This window comes from Pogona vitticeps, chromosome 14 (assembly GCF_051106095.1).
Source record: "Pogona vitticeps strain Pit_001003342236 chromosome 14, PviZW2.1, whole genome shotgun sequence".
Lineage (NCBI taxonomy): Eukaryota > Metazoa > Chordata > Lepidosauria > Squamata > Agamidae > Pogona > Pogona vitticeps.
This window is the reverse complement of record NC_135796.1, coordinates 8,358,731-8,382,615: the sequence shown is the minus strand read 5'-3', so window position 1 is coordinate 8,382,615 and position 23,885 is coordinate 8,358,731. Positions and strand designations below refer to the sequence as shown.

General features: G+C 41.3%; 1 protein-coding gene across 2 annotated transcripts in view; it reads left to right on the top strand.

Annotated features, from left to right (window-relative positions):
* KSR2 (kinase suppressor of ras 2) overlaps positions 1 to 23,885 on the top strand; it is a 349,645-nt gene that overhangs the window by 154,593 nt on the left and 171,167 nt on the right. For both annotated transcript variants that reach the window (XM_078381644.1, XM_020812104.3), the window contains exons 6-8: positions 2,394 to 2,463; positions 8,207 to 8,290; positions 8,902 to 8,969. In XM_078381644.1, the coding sequence (XP_078237770.1) occupies positions 2,394 to 2,463; positions 8,207 to 8,290; positions 8,902 to 8,969 (222 nt within the window). The remainder of the gene's footprint in view (positions 1 to 2,393; positions 2,464 to 8,206; positions 8,291 to 8,901; positions 8,970 to 23,885) is intronic.

The following is a 23,885-nucleotide window of genomic DNA, read 5'->3' as shown; positions in this document are numbered from 1 at the left end:
ATTTAGAGGATAGCACCTCAGATGAGAAGCAAACAACAGGACTAAGGCACAGGCTCTGGGATGCCCTGCATTTGCATGGTAGTCTTTATGGCCATGCTTCAAACTAGAACTCAGATTAAACAGCCCAGTCTACCAAAACAATTCTTCACCTGTGTCTCCCAGCAGATTATTTTCCTGAAGTGCATTTAGGTCTGAGTTGCTTCTCTGAAGCAGCAAAGGGAGAATCAGTTTCCACACAGGAAGTCGCATGCAAATGTAACCTTCCAAAATGGCACACAATTAAAAACACTTCAACCTGCAATATTAAAATAGGATATGAAAGCAAACAGGCATTTCGTAGTCAATATAAAAAAAATCAGGACTCTGTTTGCAGAAGGATCGACAGGTCTATGTAATAAACCCTAGGGTCACTGCTGAATTCTGCCTAATGGCTACAGAGAGTCATATTTTAGTGGTCTAAGCTTATACCTCCAACAAGTGGCATTTTCATTTCAAAGAATGATATTGATTTTCCATTAATACGAAGGGTCTCTGATGTCCACAGCAGTGTATTTTTATGATTTGGCAGTTTCTAGAACAAACAGTGCATGTATTTATTGTTACTTACATAAAGCTACCAAACACTATGGCAGACTTTATTCCAAATGGTCAGAAGCAGAGTGGGTAAGACTAAATGTCAAGCATCTGGCCATCAAGAAGTTTTATTGTGTTGAAAGAAAATTATGCATCTGATGGCACCAGTTTTCCAGCGATGCCACATGAAGAATCTGTGTGACTGAGTATCTTTCTGTCCATGTGTCTGGAGGGATATAAGTGCTTTCCCCATTTTTACCAGCTTCCAGGTTTTCTTCTTTATTTTTTATGTTCCAAGAACTGCCTAATGAGACCAAGCAAACTTAGATCAAACCCATAAGAGCAGCATGGGAAGGATTTAAGAAAGTATTAGGGCATTTGCAATTAGCCTCATATTTATGAATATTTTTTTGAAAAAGATAATTGTGTGTTATATAGAAAGGCCCTGCTCGAATGAAATAACCAATAACCATTTCAGGTAAAAGATGTTGAGGGCAGTTGCTATCCCATAGCTATTTTCTCAGTCTCTCTTGTACCTCCTAACTTCACTTGCTTCCCTTGGGTGTACAGTAGTACAGAATGCTATCCTGTGTAGAAGCATGGAAGTCAGATTCATCTGCCAGTAATTGTGGAATTGCATATTATCTAGTCTGCAGGCAAGTGTCCTTTATCTGTGTCTCTGGGCAACGCAAAACCAGACCTTTGAGAAGGAAGAGGGTCATGTTCAGTCTGGGGATGGTGTCAACATTCCTGAAGACTTGGGCAGAAAAAAAATTGAAGTGGAAGTAGGAATTGAGTGAACTATACTTAACGTTGGGAAAATGAGAAACCAAGAGAAAGGAGAAATGACAGATGCCACTGGAACTGGAATTCTCTAGAGATAGCTCAGAATTCTTCTTGGTGTTTTTTAAAAGATAATTTCCTGAATTGCAAATTCCATCATTAAATCAATTGGGGGAACATTGAGAGTTATACCGTTTTCTTTTGACTAGGCCCTCTTCTTTAAATTCTGTTTGGGAGAGATAGGTATGTCAAATGTGATTCTTCCCGTATTAGGAATATTTGTAGCTATTGATTTGGACCAATGCAAATGGCTGAGAATTTTCTCTGTTTTTTATAAGAACTTGCTAAATTTTGGAAATTTCTTCAGAAATATCAGAAATTGGTTCCTTAGGTATCTGAAATGGCATCATCACCATCCATGAAAGAAGAATCAGCAGGGCTGTGAGAACTGCAAGCTTGTAAAGTAGAGACATGTTTAGGAAAAGAACAGAATGCGTAGCAATCTTTCTCCCCAAATAAACCTATCAAGCAAAGTCTAAACATAGTTAATGGGCACAGAATGCTGCCCGACTCTTGGGGAAGGGAATAGAGAAAGGAAATGGATTGAAATACTTCAGAAAATATCAGTCAGCTGACAGGCTGACTGGCAGGAATTCTGAATGCTCCACACTGTGGCATTTTGGTTGAAATTCTGCTGCTTAGGGTGGTAAGCTGCAACTAAAAAAGGCCCATTGGATCAGTGGGGATTTAGGGAGTAAATTCCTCTGTAAGTTCCATTGATTCAATTGGCCCAGTCTAGTTGTGGCTTACTATGCCAATTAACAGGATTTCAGTCTTTGTTACAATTCCCTCCTGTTATGCTATATTCTTCAGACTTCTGTAGGAGGCTCTGTATTTAAAAAAAACATTTAGATATATTATGCATTAATTACCATTCATGCATAATATTCCAGACTCTTTCATGGTATAAAAATACTGTAAATAATTCCCCCTCCCTAACCTGGTCATTTTCTTTCTCTTTGATTTCTGTCGCACAGATATGCTGTCAGTACCTCGTTGGTCTCCACAAATTCCCCGGCGAGACCTTGGAAACTCAATCAAACATAGGTATGAAGCGGTAAAAACCCATATTTTCTTGCTTCAAAAAAAAGGGCAATAATTATTTTATCTCCAAGAAGACCTATATTACAAGGACACAGAGAATTATTGTGTTCTTTGTTGCTTGACTAGATGCAGTGGCTATTAGTGAGGTTGCCCCTTTTTCCCTTTCTGATTGTAGCAGCGCCTCTCTCAATACAGTAAAAGTTTGCTCTCAGATTAGGTGTTGGCATTCCATGCCTTTGGACAGCTGTCAGCACCCTAACCCATAGGCAAAGACTGTAAACGCTGAAATATCTGTTTCTAAGCTTATCAAGCCTCCCTCACCCCAGTTTCCCACAAAGTTTTGGTGTAGTGTCACTCCTGGGAATTATGGGAAATATAAATGGCTTCCGCTGCTGGGGTGGGAAAAGGGGGGGATCAACAAAAGGACATTTTTCTAAGGACTCCCTCAAGCTTGGAGGTATTCACACTTAAACCTGAAACCCGCCAAGCACAGCCAGCATTTGGAGATCATGGGAGTTTTGGTTCAAAACATTTGGAGAGAACCAAAATTTTTACCCATGCTTTACCTTCTACCACCTACCTGTAATCGCCACAACCTACTCCACTACACTTAAACAGAGATAGAGGAGTTCCTCAACCTCTATAATAAGAAAAAATGACTCACCTCCAATTTTCTTGTGCGTCACAGTCTTCAGTGTTATACATTTTGGTCTAAAACATGGAAACAAGGTATTAAAACTCATAGTAATAGATATAACGTTAAAAATAACAGTAAATGAGAGCTTCTTCAGAGCGGTGGAACAAAAATAACATTGATATTTACAGTAGTAGAACCATTCTTTTAGGGGGAATTCTTGGCCATTCTTAGTTTTTATTTTCTTCTTCTGTAATTAAAACTAATGGCGAGAATTCTATTATCTTTGGCTGCCAGCACAAATTGCCAAAAGTTAAGACGTTTATTTATTTATTTATTTATTTATTTTATTTATATCCCGCCTATCTAGTCGCGAAGACTACTCTAGGCGGCTTACAACAAAGTTAAAATACAATAAAAATAAAACAACAAATTACAAAACAGGTAAAAGAAAAAAGACAATAAAAAAAATAAGAAAATCAAAAATAGTCTTATGAGAAGGCCTGCCGAAACATCCAGGTCTTTAATAGATTCTTGAAAGTGCCCAGCGAGGGAGCTCCGCGAATGTCAGGAGGTAAGTTATTCCACAGGCGAGGAGCCACCGCCGAGAAGGCCCTATTTCTTGTTTTCTCTTTCCGGGCCTCCCTCGGCGTTAGGCTCCTCAGCCTCACCTCCTGGCTCGCCCGTGTGACCCGGGTAGAACTTGGTGGGAGAAGGCGCTCCGCCAAGTATCGAGGCCCTAAACCGTTTAGGGCTTTATACGTAAGCATTAGCACTTTGAAGTCGATGCGGAACCTGATGGGCAGCCAATGCAATGCGGCCAGAGTGGGCGAAATATGTTGGAATTTTTTCACTCCACTAAGTAATCTGGCCGCCTCATTCTGCACCACCTGTAATTTCCGCAGCAGCCTCAAAGGAAGCCCCACGTAGAGCGCATTACAGTGGTCTAATCTTGAGATTACGAGCGCATGTACTAAGATGGTGAGCGGCCCCACTTCCAGGTAGGGCCGCAGCTGGGCTATCCGCCTAAGGTGAAAAAAGGCGGTGCGGACCACCGATGCCACCTGTGACTCCATGGAGAGCACCGGGTCCAGATGGATCCCCAAGCTGCGTACCCCATCCCTAGCAGGGAGAGTCACCCCTCCAAAAGAGAGGGAGTTACCCAAATCCCCGGCTGTGGGGAGGCCCACCCTCAGCACTTCCGTCTTGTCCGGGTTCAGCCTGAGCCCGTTCTCCTGCATCCATTCCAGTATAGTCCCCAGGCAGCGCTGGAGGCACAGGACGGCTTCTCCTGCAGTTGGCAAAAAGGAGATGTAGAGCTGCGTGTCATCCGCATACTGGTGACACGAAGCACCACACCCCCTGATGACCCCACCCAGCGGCCTCATATAGATGTTGAATAGCATTGGGGAGATAATCGACCCCTGTGGAACCCCACAATTGAGGCTCCACGGGGCCGAGACCCTCTCCCCAAGCTGGACTCTCTGGGGACGGTCCTCCAAGAAGGAATGGAGCCAGGACAATGCCAGGCCACCTATTCCCAACTCGGAGAGCCTCCCCAGGAGGATACCGTGGTCAATGGTATCAAAGGCCGCTGAGATGTCGAGGAGGACCAACAGGGACACTTTACCCCTGTCGGCCTCCCTCAATAGGTCATCACACAGGGCGACCAAAGCCGTTTCTGTGCCGTGGCGCGGCCTGAAGCCCGACTGGAATGGATCCAGGGCATCTGTTTCTTCCAAGAGCACCTGAAGCTGGTCGGCCACCACCCTCTCGACTACCTTGCTAAGGAAGGAAACATTGGCGACGGGCCTGTAGTTGCCAATTTCGTCCGCCGCCAAACTAGGTTTCTTCCTAATGGGCCTAATGAGTGTGTCCTTCAGGGCAGATGGAAATCTGCCCTCAAGGAGAGACCCATTTATAATAGCCGTGGCCCACTCCGTTGTTAACGGCCTGGCTGCTTTGATTAGCCAGGCCGGGCAAGGGTCCAAAGAGGAGGTGGTGGCACGACAGCGATCAAGCGCCCTGGAGACAGTATCAGGCGTAACAGGCTGGAAGGTGTCCAAAATCACCGGGCAAGACGGAGCGCTGGACATCTCAGCTCGACTCACTGTACTCAAAAAAGGAGAGAGGTCCCGGCGGATGGCCTCCACTTTTGATTTAAAAAATGCTGCAAATTGGTCCGGCGAAAAACTAGGGGGAGGCCCATCACCCGGACCAACTCCGGATAGGTTGCGTACTATACGGAATAACTCCGCCTGCTGGTTGGACGCCTCGCTTATCCGGTTAGCGAGGTATGATCTACTAGCAGCCTTTACCTTAGCAAGATAAAGGTTAGTAGCGACCCTGACAGCTATCCTATTAAAATCCGTCGGGGCCCCTCTCCATCTGCGCTCTAGCCGTCTCCTGACCCGCTTCCTCGCCCGGAGGTCCCGGTTAAACCAGGGTGCCAGGCGGTCTCTGCGCCGGAGAGGGCGTTTAGGTGCGATCATGTCAGCAGCCCTAGTCGCGGCAGCAAACCAGCCATCCACCAGAGCCTCGACAGGAGCGCCAGCCAGGTCAGCCGTAACACCTCTCATGGCATCCTGGAATCCAACAGGATCCAGTAGCCTTCGAGGGCGGACCATAACAATAGATCCCTGCTCCCTGCAGGGGGGGAGAGCCATTTTAATGGTACACTTTATTAGGTGGTGATCCGACCATGACAAGGGTACCGACTCAAGGTCAGTCACCATCGGACCACTCTCGCTCCCATTGGTAGAAAAAACCAGGTCAAGTGTATGACCCCCCACGTGAGTGGGGCCGTTGACATGTTGGGACATGTTCAAGAAGGCCATGGTCTCCAAGAACTCAAGAGCTGGACCAGATGTCTCCGCCCCCGCGCGCACGTTGAAATCCCCCAGCACCAATAGGTTCGGGGAACCCAACAGTGTCGCGGAGACGAAGTCCACCAGCTCCGGTAGGGAGGTGGCTGGGTCGCGGGGAGCACGGTAGCCCAGCAAGATCCCAATACCGTCCCTGGCCCCAATAGACACGTGGAGGGCCTCAAGACCCGGCTTTATCACCGAGGAGCGCCTAGTGACCTCCAAGCTGGACTTATGGACAATGGCTACTCCCCCCCCCCGACCCTCCAGTCTGCCCTGGTGTTGGACAGCATAACCGGGCGGACAGATGAGAGCTAGAGGGGGACCCCCCTCTCCGCCAATCCAAGTTTCGGTTATGCAAGCCAGGTCTGTATCCTCCTCCAGAATAAGGTCTTGAATTACCTGGGCCTTATTGGATACAGACCTGGCGTTCAACAACACCAGGCGTAGAGTGGAAGGCAGGCTGGTCTGGCTACCTCGATACTGGGGGCTGGTCTCCGTCTCAGAACAAGGGACAGCCTTTAAACATCTGTCCCTAGTTCTTCTTGTCATAGACAATTACTGTCACATACCAGTCCCAGGAGATGACAGTGAATGCCTTTGTGTCCAACTTGTTAACTGCTAGGGCTGGCCCTGATTTCTAGTTTTGCATTTGCTTCCATGTGAACAAAATCTCTCACATGATTGGGAACCGAAGAGAAATTGGATTTCCAGATACACGGATCAAATATGAACAGCAGCTGTCTGCAGGCTTTCCTTACTTGACATGGTCATGCCATTGTTGGAACAGCTGCTTTGCCTCTTATGAAGGACATACCATAGTAAAGCATAATCCCTGAACAGGGCTTATACGTCATTCCTATTGTCATTCTAATATCTGATATAGGCAACTGGATAATTCTTATTTGGATAAAACCATGAGAATTAGAACAATATTATACGAAAGCATGTAGTGTAACAGGAAAAAATGCTTTGTAACACTGGAATTTTTTGCATCCTAAAACAAGAGAACTAGAAATGTGAAAGTCCGCCATTTCACTCAGGGTTGGTTGTCCCGGAATTCTGTGAGCATTTTCATCCATTTAATCCAAATTCCATATTGAGCTATGATGGGCATGAACCAAACCATGAACCAGAAAAAAAAAAAAACATGAACAGGGCTGGTTCATGGTTCGATTTGTGATTTGGTTCGAGGATCCAGTTTTGCCAAAACAAAATGGAGCCCTGAAATCCCCTCCCCCTCAGAGTTTTATTTTACATCGCCAAAACGAGATGCCTGCCTCTCCCCTTCCCATTGCGCCCGTTGCCACCCTACCCTGTCTGGAAGCCGCCCCCACCTCCACCATCACTGCCGCTGCCATCCTGAGAGGTGACAGGCCTGGCTCCTTGCAGGGAAGCTGCACCGGCTGCCATTGTCCATGCCCTTGCCTGTCAGCTGAGCAGCAGCCGCAAATGCATCGGCCACAGGCCTGGTTTCAAGGCGCAAGCACACAGGCAGCAAGCCCGGTATCTGTGCAAGGAACAGGGCCGGCTGCCTCTCAGGATAGCCATGTCAGCGTCATGGATGGTGGCTTCCAGACACGGAAGGGAGGCAATGGTCGGAGTGGGAGGGCCCCACCGCTGGCACAAACCCGAAAATCAAACTTTGAACTGTTTTGTTTTTCGGGAGTGGGTGGGTTTTGTGATAGCTCATCGTTTGTGGTTCATGAGTAGCCGAAACGGAAAGCTAATGGCCCAAATCCTGTTGTTGTAACTTTACATGGTAGAAGCTCCCTCTGCAGAAAGTTACCCAAGCAGGTTTTGGGCCATTGTGTAAGCTATTATTAGTATTGCATAGACAATGAATGGGATAAATTAGTTAAAACATCTCCGTTAATACAAATATTCCCCCATCCTCATTGATGATTTAGCTGGTTTACTGGTTGGATGGAAGGCTTTCAAATGACCTAAAACAGTTCAGCAAACTGAATTCTTATTTGCCCTTGGATAAGGTGGACATTGCAATATAATCACATACCTTGACAGCGCCCACTCATGTTACTAAGGGACAGCATGTGCTTACATTATCTGTTTTAATTGGCCAACTAAACCAGAATCAATAAGCAATCCTGGTGCTCCTGGTCTCAGCCACCAGGAAATGAGTATTTGAAAGAGCAGAAAGCAATCTGATTGATTAAATAACAAATGTTCCCATTTCAACACTTTTTTGCCTAAGACTGAACAGAGGTCGATCTTTCTCACACTGCAGGTTTTCCACCAAGTACTGGATGTCACAGACATGCACCGTTTGTGGGAAAGGAATGCTATTTGGACTGAAATGTAAAAACTGCAAGTATGTCCCCTTTTCTGTTTGTTTCCCTTCTTATTGCTCCAAGTGTAGCAAACAGCTGCAGGTGATTTCTAGCTTTCCTCGGTTGTGCATAGCTGGCCCATTGCATTCATCCTTGTTATCCCAAAGGGGCAAACATAATTAAGAAATATAAAGTTCATGGTACTGGTTTCCTTTCAGCTTTCTGAAAATGAATGAGATGATGATGATGATAAAGAAGAAGTGAGATCTGTGCTGGTTAGTCTATCCTTGAGTACGTTGGGTATGAACATGTTTGAAGAGCTGAAATAGTCGAAGTTGCATGGAGGATTCCACACAAAAAACCGAGATGCAAAAAAAATTGCTTTTTTAAAAAAATGTAGATTTTTAAAAATTGAAGTCTGTGGGTTGAATTCTAGATGTTGCTTCCATTGATGTTGTCAGGTGTCAGCCCTTCAGTAACTGAAGATGGCGAATATGCAAAACCCTTAGATGTTTTGCATATTCACCATTTATAGTCCTTCCTGAGGTCACCCTCCACGTCAAGACTGAATTGGTATTTGCATGTTCTTAGTCTTACACTGTAACCTTTCTACAACCTATTTTTCATAGTGTCTTCATCTTGTTTTTCATAGGCTAAAGTGCCACAACAAATGTACCAAAGAGGCTCCACCATGTCACCTACTGATCATCCATCGTGGAGGTAAGAAGACCTGAGATACTGCCTTGCTTCTTTCTCTTATATGCCTGTAGTAATGAGTTCAAGTGTTGCATCAAACACCTGCCTTTTCTCAAATTATTATTATTGTTTGTTTATTATTTCTAATGATTTTATACCACCCCATCAGTGCATAACACTATTCTGTGTGGTTTACATAAAACAAGCAAAATAAGTAAAACATCAAGGATGATATAAATAACAAAAGAGAAAACATTGTTTTCATGTTTTTTTTTTCAAACTTGGCTGAAATCCGCTTTGCACACACTTTGTGAGAGTGTTCAATCCCTACAGAAGTATGCAGGGGAGGGAAAACATTCAGGATTGTTATAAGGTATGCTCTCAGAGCACAGGTATGAACTCACAGATGTTCAGAGACACACCTATAAGGGATTTTTAAACTGTGGCAATAATGCAGCCTGGCACAGTATGAGCTGATTATATCACACAGAGAGCTGTAAACAACTGGAATTTTATTTAACAAAAAGAATTAAAACATAGTAAAGGTTCATAGTAAAGATATCATCTCAGATATGCAGATGATATCACTCTGATGGCAAAAAGTGAGGAGGAATTAAAGAACCTCTTAATGAAGGTGAAAGAGGAGAGCGCAAGAATGGTTTGAAGCTCAACATCAAAAAAACTAAGATCATGGCCACTGGTCGCATCACCTCCTGGCAGATAGAAGGGGAACATATGGAGGCAGTGACAGATTTTACTTTCTTGGGCTCCATGATCACTGCAGATGGGGACAGCAGCCACGAAATTGAAAGACACCTGCTTCTTGAGAGGAAAGCGATGACAAACCTCAACAGCATCTTAAAAAGCAGAGACATCACCTTGCCGAATAGTCAAAGCTATGGTTTTTCCTGTAGTGATGTACGGAAGTGAGAGCTGGACCATAAAGAAAGCAGACCGCCGAAGAATTGATGCCTTTGAATTGTGGTGCTGGAGGAGGCTCTTGAGAGTCCCCTGGACTGCAAGGAGAACAAACTTATCCATTCTAAAGGAAATCAAGCCTGAGTGCTTACTGGAAGGACAGATCCTGAAGCTGAGGCTCCAATACTTCTGCTGTCTCATGAGAAGAGAAGACTCCCTGGAAAATACCCTGATGTTGGGAAAATGTGAAGGCAAAAGGAGAAGAGGACGACAGAGGACGAGATGGCTGGACAGTATCACTGAAGCGACCAACATGAATTTGACCCAACTCCAGGAGGCAGTGGAAGACAGGAGGGCTTGGCGTGCTCTGGTCCATGGGGTCACAAAGAGTCGGACACGACTTAACGACTAAATAACAACAAAAGATTCAGCAATAAAGTATGTAGCTAATATGGGGAAATACAGATTCTGGAGGGCTACAACAGTAATTTCAGCTCAGAAATAATGAAGCCTTTCCAAAAAGGGCCTGGCAAGAACAGGGAAAGGGAAGGTTCAGTCAAAGCTAGATGCAACAAGAAGATTCTCTCCCACCCGAAAGATTTCCTGTTAGATCAGAAAACTGCTGCTTGACTGTTCCTAGGAGTCTCACAGAACTTTATAGACCTCCTGGGAAAAACATCAGACAGAAGCCAGCGTTTGTCACAGTTTGCATTTAGCCTAATAAAGAGTTAACTCAAGAATGAAACCAGACAATCACTGACGATCATATCAACATTCATCTGACTATAAAAATACAAGTCTTTTTACTGTTGTAATAATGTCAGGTAACATCAGCTTTTCTGTTTCTACAAGATTTATTTATCTACTTAGCTTGTGTAGGTGTTAAAAGTGGTTGTAAATCATATTTGAATCCAAAACGTAGTAGCAAAACTCCAATAAAAGATCAAACATATTTTGGATTATATTCTGAAAATAAGACCTTAGAGCCTGATAAGGTGGAGAATACTAGAGCATATTGGTGAAAAGTAAAAAAGTTGTAACTTTAAGTCATCTTTAGTGGTAGATTAAAAGCATATTAAACATATCAAAGATGTTTGAAGTAAAATATATATTAAAGAAAAATAGCTTTTAAGCATACTATTAGACACACATAGAAACATAATTCCAAGTACTCACCCCAGGAAAACCAATTAAAGTCTGTTGAGGAAAATTCATGATGCTTGTGAGTTGCCTCTGTGTCCAGCTGCTCTGCTACATGATTGTTGTTGATGTCCATGTAATACAGCATGCAGCTGTCTTGTTATGAAGAGATAAATGCCTTGTGTGCACATCCTATCTCCACATATTTATAACTCTTTAAGTTGTTTTCACTTCCTGCCTTTAAACAACCATTATCTATAGGATCCGCATGTTCTAAAGACCTGCAGGTCCAGCAGAATTTTTAAAATGCAAAGTTTTATTATACTCACAGTTTTTGTGACTCTAGGGCAGTGGTTCCCAAACTTGGGTCCCCAGATGCTTTTGGACTAAAACTCTTAGAAATCCTGGCCAGCACAGCTAGTGCTGAAAGCTTAGGCCAAGATCATCTGGGGACGCAAAGTCAGGAACTACTGCACTAATGGTCTGCAATTTCATATTTGGCAACTGCCATTATTGTGGTTTTCATCCTTGTTTTGAATATTGATTTTGCAAGCTTCTAGAACTCTAATAATGTGTAACTCTTAGACCATCAAAGGCTTATTGTATTAAGAGTGTTGGACTTTAGACCAGTGGTCCCCAACCTTTTCCCAATAGCAGACTGGTGGTGGGGCATGGCATGCTTGTGCGGGGGGCGTGGCATGCTCACGGGGGGAGAAAGAGAGTATGCGCATGCATGTGGCAGCTCTTGCAGGTGCGCTTACACGCATGTGCACGGTGTGCTCACAGGGTGGAGCACACTCACAAACATGTGCATGGCGGTGCTCGCAGGGGTAGCTCACATGCACACGCACAGCGTGCTCACACATGGCAGCGCTTGCAGGGAGCAGAAGATCTGTGTCCAGGGGTTGGGGATCCCTTCTCTAGACCATTGCTGGATGATACTATTATGATTTCCAGTAGCATCTACTATTGAACTTACAAATGCTGTTTTCATATTTTCATATTAACAGCATCATTCATTACAAGATTTAGTTTACTTCCACATTAAACTGGCACACATGATTGAAGGTCTTTAAAGCAGTGTTCATCCTATCATCGTTCTCATTCTCAGGATTCTCTGGATAGCAGTCGACTGTTTTGAAAACAACCAATGTTATCTGTCTCCCAAGCCATACTTTCAAATGTTCTTTCATTTTCAGGACAATTTTATACCCCCTTTAGTTATTTTTAACACCTTATAAACAGAAAATTTCAAATGCTGACACCTGCAGAACTGCCAATATCTCTACTGTGTGTCTTTTAATCTGGTTTCTGGTCAGATTGACTCAAATGAACTGACCGCTTTATTACTGATATCGTAGGGAGAGGATTTCTAGAGACATTTTCTCTATAGCCTACATTTGAACTCATAATCAAGTTCAAATGTGTGTATGAGTGATAAAGAATGGCAGACCACTATGCAGAACCTGCTGTCCACAGGATTTGATCAAATTAATCGACGATTGACCGAAATGACAAACCAAATGACGTATATACAGGCAGAACTGACTGAGACAAAGGAGCAGGTAACACAAATCAAAACTAAAACACAAGATATAGAAGGGAAAATGAAAAATACAGACGCCAGACTAGATAAAGCTGAAGAAAGTGTACAGCAGATACAGAGAGACCAAAGGCAATGTGGGGACAGGCTAATAATGTTGGAAATGGAACGTGCTCTTAAGATGCTAAGAATCCAAAATGTACCAGAAAAGGGATCTGAGGACTTGGAGACAGTAATGAGTGAAGCCCTCGCACCAGCAATAGAGATGGATGTAGCGGAATTCCGCCAAGGTCTGGAAGCAGCCTTCAGAGTGAGTACAGCATATGTTAGAAAAAATAATTTACCTAAAGAAGTACATTTGAGATTCACGAAGAAGGCAATCAGGGATAAGGTTTTAAGGGCCTCACAAGAAAAACAATTGATAATAGAAGACAAGAAAATTAATGTCTTAAAACAAATCCCATGGCAAGTGAGACAGAGAAGAAAGGAATATGCATCTTTGGCACAGCTACTCCAACAAAATGGAATCTCATATAGATGGCTAACACCAGAAGGGCTATTTTTTTGGATTGATACACAGAGATACAACATAACATCCCCGATGAAAGCACAAAACTTCATAGAAAAAAATGAGAAGAAGCTAAAAAAAAACTGACAGCAAGGAATCAGAAGAAAGATCTCGAGAGGAACAAAGCCAATTATCACAAGCAGAATCAGAAACAGAGACAGGAGAACAAGAAGCAATAGAGCCAAGATGTACTAGAAGCATGATGAAGAAAAAACAAAAGGATAGTAATTTAAATCAAGATGACTAGAAAACAATTGAAGATTTTATCAGTAAACGTAAACGGCCTAAACTCACCCCAAAAGCGAAAAAAGATCTTTCTACAACTGCAGAAACAGAAATCTGATGTTATATGCATCCAAGAAACGCATGTGAAAAGAAAGGATTTGAAATTATTAGAATGGCCAAGATTAGGAAAACTATTTGCGGCTTCAGACGTGAGCAAAAAGAAGAAAGGAGTAGCTATTTTTATTAAGAAGGAATGGGAGCCCTCCCTGATTTTTGCCTCAGAGGATGGAAGGATAGTAATGGTGGAAATCCAAAGAGAATCTAAGAAATTCCTAATAGTCAATATTTATGCACCAAATGGAAATCAAGAAAACTTTTATAAACAATTGCAGCGAGAATTGGCAAATAAAGAATATGATCATTACTGCATAATTGGAGATTATAATGCTGTTTTCGACAGAGAACTAGACACAAAAACAGAAAAATCCAGTAGAAAGCACAATTTCAAGAAATTTCCTACAATTAGCAGAAGAATTAAATATTGTGGATGCATGGAGAACATGTAATCCAAAGACAAGGGATTACACTTTCTACTCTAACAGGCATAAATCGTGGTCAAGGATTGATACATGTTGGATATCAACAAACCTAATGAAAGAATTGGAGCAAATACATATTTTACCCAATACATTTGCAGACCATAACCCAGTTTTGTTACAAATAGGAAGTAGAACAAGAGAATTCACTTGGAAGCTGAATATATTACATCTAAAAAATGAAAAATTTAAGAAACAAGTAAAAGAAGAAATGGACTTTTTCTTTAAACAGAATATGAAACCAGATATCTCAATGTTTATGATATGGGAGGCAAGTAAGGCTTTTTTTAGAGGAATAGCCATAAGATTTGCAGCTAAACAAAAAAGAGAAAGACAGAAAAAATATGAGACTCTGGAAAGTAGATTAGCCATAGAGGAGAGGCAGTTGAAACAAAACCCAACAAACAAAGAACTTATAGAGAAGATAAAACTTACACAACACCAGATAAATATATTGCTCACCGAAGAAACCGCAAAGAAGTTCAAATTTGCAAAGCAAAATTTTTTTGAGAATGCAAATAAACCGGGAAGATGGTTAGCATACAAATTAAGAGAAGGAGAAGACAATAATCCGAACTTTGAAAGACGAAAAGGGAACAGAAAAATTCAAACAGGAAGAAATAAAGAAAATTGCTGAAGATTTTTATAGGAAATTATATGAGAAAAAAGAAGTGGATGGAGAAGCCCAGGAAGAATATCTATTGAAGCACAATAAAATGAAATTGACTAAAGAACAAATTCAGTCCTTAAATAAGCCTATAACGTATGCAGAAATTACAGAAGCCCTTAAAAAACAAAAAAATGGGAAAGCACCAGGCCCAGATGGACTACCAGCAGAATACTACAAAGAACTGGAAGAGGTGCTTCTCCAGCCATTTAAAAAGCTTCTAGAATGCATTGAAGAAGAAGGGAAAATACCAGCAACATGGACTGAAGCGACAATTTCTCTTATACATAAGGAAAACACGGAAGGTAAAGAAATACAAAATTATAGGCCGATTTCATTGTTGAATGTGGACTACAAAATATATGCGACTATCCTGGCAACTAGATTGAAAAGAATTTTAACCCACTTGATACATCAAGATCAGTCTGGGTTTCTCCCTAAAAGACAGATGAAGAATAATATAAGGATAGTCTTAAATACCCTGGAATACTACAGTATGAAGCACACCCGGAGAAACAGATGGCTATGATATTCTTGGATGCGGAAAAAGCATTTGATAATCTTGACTGGAATTTTTTGATGCACACGTTGAAAACACTGCAGGTTGGAGAAAGATTTATGAAACTAATTAAAGCAATATATACGGAGCAAAAGGCAAAAGTAAAAATTAATGGCGAACTATCAAAAGAAATTCAAATACAGAAAGGTACTAGACAGGGGTGCCCACTCTCCCCACTCCTGTTTATTTTGACTCTGGAAACACTAAACGAACAAATTAGGAATAAAAAAGAATTGAAAGGATTAAAAGTGAAAGGTCAAGTCTACAAACTCCAGGCTTTTGCGGATGATTTAGTTATCATATTGGAAGAACCATTGGATTCAATAGAGGACCTGATGACAACGTTAAAATTTTTTGGTGACATGGCAGGAATGAGAATAAACCAAAAGAAGACTAAATTATTTACCAAAAACATGAGAGAACATGAAAGACAAGAGCTAATAGAGAAGATGAACTTTCAAGAGGAGAAGAAAATTCGATATTTAGGAATACAAATTACAAAGAAGACAAGTACATTATTCAGAGATAACTACATGAAACTAATGAAGGAGATACAGAACAATTTGGAGAAATGGGACAAATTACAACTATCGTTGTTGGGAAGAATTGCAGCAATTAAAATGACTATTTTACCAAAAATCCTATTCTTATTTCAGTCAATCCCTATAATATTAAAACAGTCGTTTTTCAAAGAATTTAATAAGATAATCATGAGATTTATATGGCAAGGTAAAAAACCAAGAATTAAAATTAAGGCAATGCAAGATGCTAAGCAGAGGGGTGGCTTTGGTCTTCCTGACTGGATTCTGTATTATAGAGCTTGTATTCTAGATTGGATAAAAGAATGGATAACTCTAGAAAACGATAGATTACTTAGCTTGGAAGGACATGATTTGCAATTAGGCTGGCATGCCTATTTATGGTATAAAAAGGACAAAGAACAAAAATTTTTTAATTCACATATGATAAGAAGAGCTTTACTGGGAATGTGGAGAAAAATTGTACAACAAATTTATTATAAAATACCTGTATGGGTGTCACCGTTAGAGGCCTTTATCCAACCCAGTCTTATGACAAAAACAAACTTTTTAAAATATCAAGATCTATTAAAAAAGGATGGTGAACTAAAGTCTAAAGAAGAGCTAGAGTCACAGAATATATATATAGAGTGGTGGCCTAGAGCACAGCTAGAATCTAGATATACAAAAGATAAAATAGAAGTCTTCTACTTAGAGCAAATGATTTTTGACAAACTTTTATTAGGTTCAAAAGAACAAACTGTTAAGAAAATGTATAATTATATGTTGGAAATTAAGATGCAAGATGAAATGGTTAAGGAATGTATGATTAAGTGGGCACAAAATATAGGGCATAATATTGATATTGATCAATGGCTGAAAATATGGCAAAATAATATAAAGCTTACAAGATCGGTGAACTTTAAAGAGAATATATATAAGATGTTTTATAGATGGCACATGACCCCAGAAAAATTGTCAAAGATGTATACAGATGTATCAAATAAGTGTCGGAAATGTGAATCACAAGTGGGAAGCTATTATCATATGTGGTGGTCATGTGGAGTAGCGAAACAATATTGGAAAAGAGTGCATGTAATGTTGGAACAAATATTGCTCTGTAAAGTGCCATTAACCCCAGAACTGTTTTTATTGAGTATGATACCTGAAAATATAGATAAGTCAAAGAATTATATAGTTATATACATAGTTACGGCAGCTAGAATTTTATATGCTAAAAATTGGAAAAGATCAACGGTACCGAAACAAGAAGATCTTATTGAAAAGATTCGGGAAATAGCCGAAATGGACATTTTATCAGAAGTCATGAAGGACTATCCCTTGCAAAAGGCAACAGAAAGATGGGATCTATTTAACAAGTGGACAGAATCAACAGGCAGCTTGTGAACAGTACATATTGAAAGGAGAACTGAATCTAGAAGGCAGAAAAGAGTAAATAGAATAATTTAAAATCTTGATATGGCAATAGGTATAGAATGGATGAAAGTATGTTATTGTCTCCCCTCTTCCTCATCAATCCCAATTCTCTTTTCCTTTCTGTTATCCCTTATAAAAAATAAAAAGCACAAAAAAAAGTGTGTATGAGTAATAAAATTACTCATTAACATGTTCAAACCCACCCATAAGCTCAAACAAAGGTTTCAGAAAACTAATATGTCATAGAAATCCACTCAATCTGTTCTGCTCCCTTCTATCAGAAATGTTTTATAGAAGGTTGCCCATCTGGCCAATCCTCCCTGATGCTCCAGGGAAATACAATGGCCACTTCATTGACAGGAAAAAGTAGATAGGCAGACCCTGTTTATAAAAATTCAGAATGTTCTAGTGTGTTTGCTTTCCCAGACCTTGACTCATTTGAGACCAGAGGATATTTCTTCACTGCCAGACAATTTTTATAATCCTTGCAACAGAAAAACAAAAGGTGATCTAATTTGTATGACCTCTCTATAGGAGGGTTATCCCATGAGATGACTCTTTGGCTGGGGAACTATATAGGATTTCTTCTCATCCACTGTTTTCCACCCTATACTTGTCCTTGGCCAGACTGCTTTTACTTAAAACACTCTGTGGCATCCATATACAGTGGTGCCCCGCATAGCGACGATAATCTGTGTAGCAAAAATCGTCGCTATATGGATTCGTCGCTATGCGAAAAAAGCCCATAGGAATGCATTAAAACCCGTTTAATGCGTTCCTATGGGCAAAAAACTCACCTTTAAGCGAAAATCCTCCATACGGCTGCCATTTTCACTGCCCGGTAAGCGAGGAATCCAGGCGAAAACACAGCAGGTGACCATTTTTTTACCTGGCGACCATTTTGGAACAGCCGATCAGCTGTTGGGAAATCATCGATATGCAAAAATCCGTAAGCGAAACAGCTTACCATTCATTTCAAAGCGATATTTTCCCATTAAAAACATCGCAATGTGATCGCAAAAATGATTGCAAAAAATCATCGCTATGCGGATTCATCATTAAACGGGGCGCCCGTTAAGCGAGGCACCCCTGTGTCTTGGCAAAAATGAGACTATGCCAGGGTGGTTGTACAACCTGGCCATTTTGGTAACAGGATTCACTTAGCACCTTGGACAGCTCCATAAGGAGCTGGAGCTAGCGTGATCACACTGACTTGCACAGCTTTAGAAAAAGGGTAAGAGAAATTCATGGATGTGAGGGTCATCAATGGCTTCTAGTCGGGACAGCTCTGCATCACTTCCAGTATCAGAAATAATGTGTCTTTGTATATCTGGAAAATCTCCCAGCTGCTGGGAAATATAATCAGAGGATGCAGTTGTATTCATGCTTGCTGTTAGGTTTGCCCCAGCAACTGTTGAGTCACTGTGTCCACATAATTATCTTGTCCAACATGGCTTTTCTTATTCTTTTTATAAGTCTCCTGGGAACAGGCCTCAAATGTTGCTGCATCTCATACATGCAGCCCTGACTGACTCCTAAAGAGGCCTTTGCTTTCCCCATTTTAAAAAAAAACACTTTTGTTTAATTAACATTTTGAAAAAGTGAACAGTCAGAACAAAAATTATACGTGATGCAACTAAGAAGACAGAAAATTATACAGTAATGAAGACAATAATCCTTGTCGCATCATTAAGTCAAAACAATTACAATGTCAAGACTTGAGCAATCTGCTTCCTGCAGATTTGCTTGCATGTGGCTTGGACCCAATGAATGCAGGTGAACTTGGGCCAATGTTTTTAAACTTAGCCAAACATACCAAATCCACAACTGCTGAGCCAAAGTTCTTTGAAAAAATATATGTATTATTGGTATAATCAACAAAAGATAACAAATATCTAAACATCAGATGACACTATTCAATTTTGCACTCTGAGTTTACATGCAAGGTTTTCTGAGAAAGCTGTTTTATGCACTTTATTTAATCAAACCAAGATTTTCTGGTTTTTAGCTCCTTTGTCTCTCATGATCAATGGCCTAGCAATGAAATCTTTATGCTTGATGTTACTGAGAGTAATAAAAATGTTGCAGGGAACAAGCCCTGTTATTTCAAGAAATATTTTAATAACTTTAGATCAGAACTGATACTCCACAGGGCAATTAACCCACAGCCCACCAATAGAACGGAGAGAGTACATTATGTAATGACTGAGTTAAACTTACTGTGCCTTATGGCATAGTGGTTAAACTGTAGTGAAGAGTCTGTTCATAACCTCTGTTCAATCCTGGGCTTAGGTAGCTGGCTCAAGGTTGAATCGGTCTTCAATCTTTCCAAGGTCAGTAAATTGAGTACCCAGCTTTCTGGAGGGGGGAGATTTGTAGCTTGTATAATTAATGTAAACAGCCTAGAGCAGACCTGGGCAAAGTGCGGCCCGAGGGCCACATATAGCCCGCGAGCTGCTCCTGTGCAGCCCGCAGACAGTTTTGAACATCAAAACCATTTATAACTTTTTGTCTAAAGTTGATCAGTTGCTTATCTTTAACATACTGCAAAAAACCACTTTAGTATGTGTGAAGATTAGCAAGTTTAAAATAAAAACAATCATAATATCACTATTTCATTTTATTTTTAAGTAAATTTGGTTTGGCCCCCAAACACAGTTCAGATTTTTCATGTTGCCCCCCTGTAGAAATTAATTGCCCATCCCTGCCTAACAGGAAGATCCATCCTGACCAGATGAAGGCTCAGCCTGACTGTTAACTGCCTCTCAGTTTGCTGAGACACAGACCAGATTGTGACCTCATTCTGACATCAGAGGATTCTGACCTATGGCTAGGCTGGTTAGGAGAATTGTGGGACCTACAGTCAAAGAAAGCAACTTTATCAAGCCCTGCTTGGCATGTGATGAGCTTGCCCAATGCGATGCAGGCCAGCTCTTCCTCCCTGAAGGCACAGTGGGAAATCCAACTCCCAAACTCTGGCTCCACAACCAGCCTTCTTAACAATACCCAAAGAAACCTTTAGCGTGATCCGAAAGCCTGCTTCCAGTAGAAAAGCAAAGACACAGGTCCCAAACCCTGGGGATCACTCGTTACCTGAAGTGTGACATCCTCAGTCACAGGACATATTTTCCCTATCAATAGCTTAATTGACACTCAGGAATGAATAATTTCAGGAGCATCTTTAAAGACAATGGGTAGTTGACTATTAGTACAAGGGGGCCTTGAAGCTTTTCAGAATAAAGTTATTTTTAAGCTCCTGCCCACTCCTGTAGGATCGTGGCTGAAAGCCTCCTAAATTCCTGCCTGACACTCTATCCACTATGACACCAAAACTGTCAAATGGTCATATAACCCACTTTCAACCCTCAACTTGACCTAACAGGAAGATCCATCCTGACCTGATGAAGCCTCAGCCTGACTGTTAACTGCCTCTCAGTTTGCTGAGATACAGACTAGATTGTGACCTCATTCTGACATCAGAGGATTCTGACCTATGGCTAGGCTGGTTAGGAGAATTATGACAGCTGCAGTCAAAGAAAGCAACTTTATCAAGCTCTGCTTGGCATGTGATGAGCTTGCCCAAGGCAACGCGAGGCCAGCTCTTCCTCCCTGAAGACACAGTGGGAAATCCAACTCCCAAACTCTGGCTCCACAACCAGCCTTCGTAACAATACCCAAAGAAACCTTTAGCGTGATCCGAAAGCCTGCTTCCAGTAGAAAAGCAAAGACACAGATCCCAAACCCTGGGGATCACTTGTTACCTGAAGTGTGACATCCTGGCCAAACAGCAGATCTGGGCAAAGTGTGGCCTGAGGGCCACATACAGTTTTTAACATCAAAACCATTTACAATGGTCCCTTGCAAGACAATGTTAATGCGTTCTGCAAAAATCGCTATCTTGCGAAAACATCGTCTTATGAAATGTGGTTCCCCATTGGAATGCATTGAAATCTATTTAATGCATTCCAATGGGGGAAAGATCATCGTCTTGTGAAAATCACCCATAGAAAAACCATTCTGCGAAGCGCAGACCCAGCTGTCAAAATCCCTGTCTTGCAAAAAACCGTCCCTAAAAAAAAATCGTTTTGCAAAGCGCGGACCCAGCTGTCAAAATTGTTGTCTTGCGAAAAAACGTCCCAAAAAACCCCCACAAAATCACCGTCTTGTGAAGCATGGACTGAAACATTGTCTAGCGAAAATCACCCATAGGGAAAACCGTTTTGCAAAGCGCTATAGCGATCGCAAAAACTCATCTTGCGAATTAACCGTTTTGCGAGGTAATCATCTAGCGAGGCACCACTGTATAGCTTTTTGTCTAAAGTTGATCAGTTGCTTATCTTTAACATACTGCAAAAAACCTCTTTAATATTTGTGAAGATTAACATGTTTAAAATAAAAACAATCATAACATCACTGTTTCATTTTATTTTTAAGTTAAGTTGGTTTGGCCCCCGAACATTGTTCAGATTTTTCATGTGGCCATCCTACAGAAATTAATTGCCCACCCCTGGCCTAGAGAGAGCTTTAAGCACTATAGGGTGGTATATAAGCAGCACACTTTTTGCTTACACTCTCATACGGAGGCAACTTTCATAGCACATTCCACTGAATCTCCACAGTCTCTAAATTTGAATTGCTCTCTGGTGCCAATTTGAAGCCCACACTAGTTTCATAAACTGTTAAAATCAACTAGTTACAAATACTGGAAGCCTGTCCCTTTGTGTTTTTTTTAATGAGAGCTACATATTTTTTTTTCTAAGATAATGGTGTAGGGAGATTTTTTGTCCTACGTTTCCAGTTAACAAAAGCAGAGATTGGAAAGTTTGAAGGCAAATGTACTGACAGATTTTGCAGCCTCTCAGTTAATCTGGTCATGGTTAGAGGAAGCTTACTTCTGTGGAAAAGGTCATGACTCTAAATAGCTTCTGGCTCACTATCTGTGTTGATTGAATTTGCCTTGTGAAATGAACCAAGAGTGATTTTAAAAAGGAAAATACAGCTGTAATAAATGCCATCAGAAGTTTTTTATCCTAGCTGCCATACTTCAAGCATATCTGCTAAGAAAGAATATACTGGTGGATCAATAGTCTTTTTACATAATGATGTGGTTAAGACATACAAAGGAGAAGACTAATTAATTCAAAGTGCTTGTTTTGACATATAAAGCCCTAAACGGCTTGGGCCCTGGATACCTGAAGGACCGCCTCCTTCCATATGAGCCTACCCGGCAGTTAAGATCTAGCCAGGGGGCCCTTTTGAAAGAGCCATCCCTCAAGGAGGTAAGAGGGACAGCTTGTAGACAAAGGGCCTTTTCAGCAGCTGCCCCCAGACTATGGAATGCCCTCCCAACTGAGATTCGTCTGGCGCAGACGCTGCTGACATTTTAGCGCCAGGTCAAAACCTTCCTGTTCCAGAAGGCTTTTAATTGAAATAATATCAACTGTGGGTCCTGATGGCAATTTTAATTGTATTTTAATCATTTTAACTTTTATTCTATCTTAATTGCATTTTAATTGTTGTAAGCCGCCCAGAGACCTTTGGGTAGAGTAGGCGGCATATAAGTTAAACAAACAAACAAACAAACAAACAAACAAACAAACAAACAAATAAACTGCTAATTTTCATATTTACCCAATGTATGGTGCTGTCACCTCTTATTATTTTTTTTAGCTCAAAAGTATTACAGGCTGGAATCCTGTTCTGCAGGTTGTACCTTGTGATTTGCATGATATTGTCAGGCATGGCTTTGTAGCAGAATCATAGAAGCATGAATTTGGAAGGGGCCTATAAGGCCACTGAGTCCAATACTGCAATCAGTGCAGTAATACAAGCCAAAAGATATCAGCAAGGCAGTTGTCTAAATTTCTCTTGAATGCCTCCAGTATTGGAGCACTCACCACCTCTTGAGGTAATTGGTTCCACTGACTTCCTTCTAACAGTTAGGAAGTTCTTCCTGAGATTTAATTGAAATCTGGCTTCCTGTAACTTGAGCCCATTGTTGTGTGTCCTGCACTCTGGGATGATTGAGAACAGATCCTGCCCCTCTTCTGTATGACAGTCCTTCAAGTATTTGAAAAGTGCTATCTCCCCTCAGTCTTCTTTTCTCAAGGCTAAACATGCCCAGTTCTTTCAGTCTTTCCTCATAAGGCTTGGTTTCCAGCTTACTGATCATCCTTGTTGCCCTTCTCTGAATTTGTTACAATTTGTTGGCATCCTTCATGAAGTGCAGTGTTCAGAACTGGCCACAGTACTCCAAATGAGACCTAACTAGTACCAAATAGAGGGGAACTAGCACCTCACAGGATTTGTAGACTGTACTTCTGTAAATGCAGCCTATAATAGCATTTGCCTTTTTTGTAGCCACATCACACTGTTGGCTCATATTCAGCTTGTGATCTACTACAATTCCAAGATCCTTCTTGCTTGTAGCATTGCTGAGCCAGGTATCCCCCATCTTGTAACTCTGTATTTGGTTTCTTTTTCCTAAGTGCAATACTTTGCACTTATTCCTGTTGATTTTCATTCTGTTGTTTTAACCCGAGTGCTCAAGCCTATTGAGAAAATTTTGAATTTTGTTTCTGTCTTCCAGGGTATTTGCTATCCCACCCAATTTTCTGTCATCTGCAGATTTGATTAGTACTCCCTATATTCCCTGATCCAGGTCATTAATAAAACTATTGAGTGGCACTGGGCCCAGAAGAGACACTTGTTACCTCTTCCCAGTTGGAGGATGAACCATTGACAAGCACCTTCTGAGTACGATTCTGTA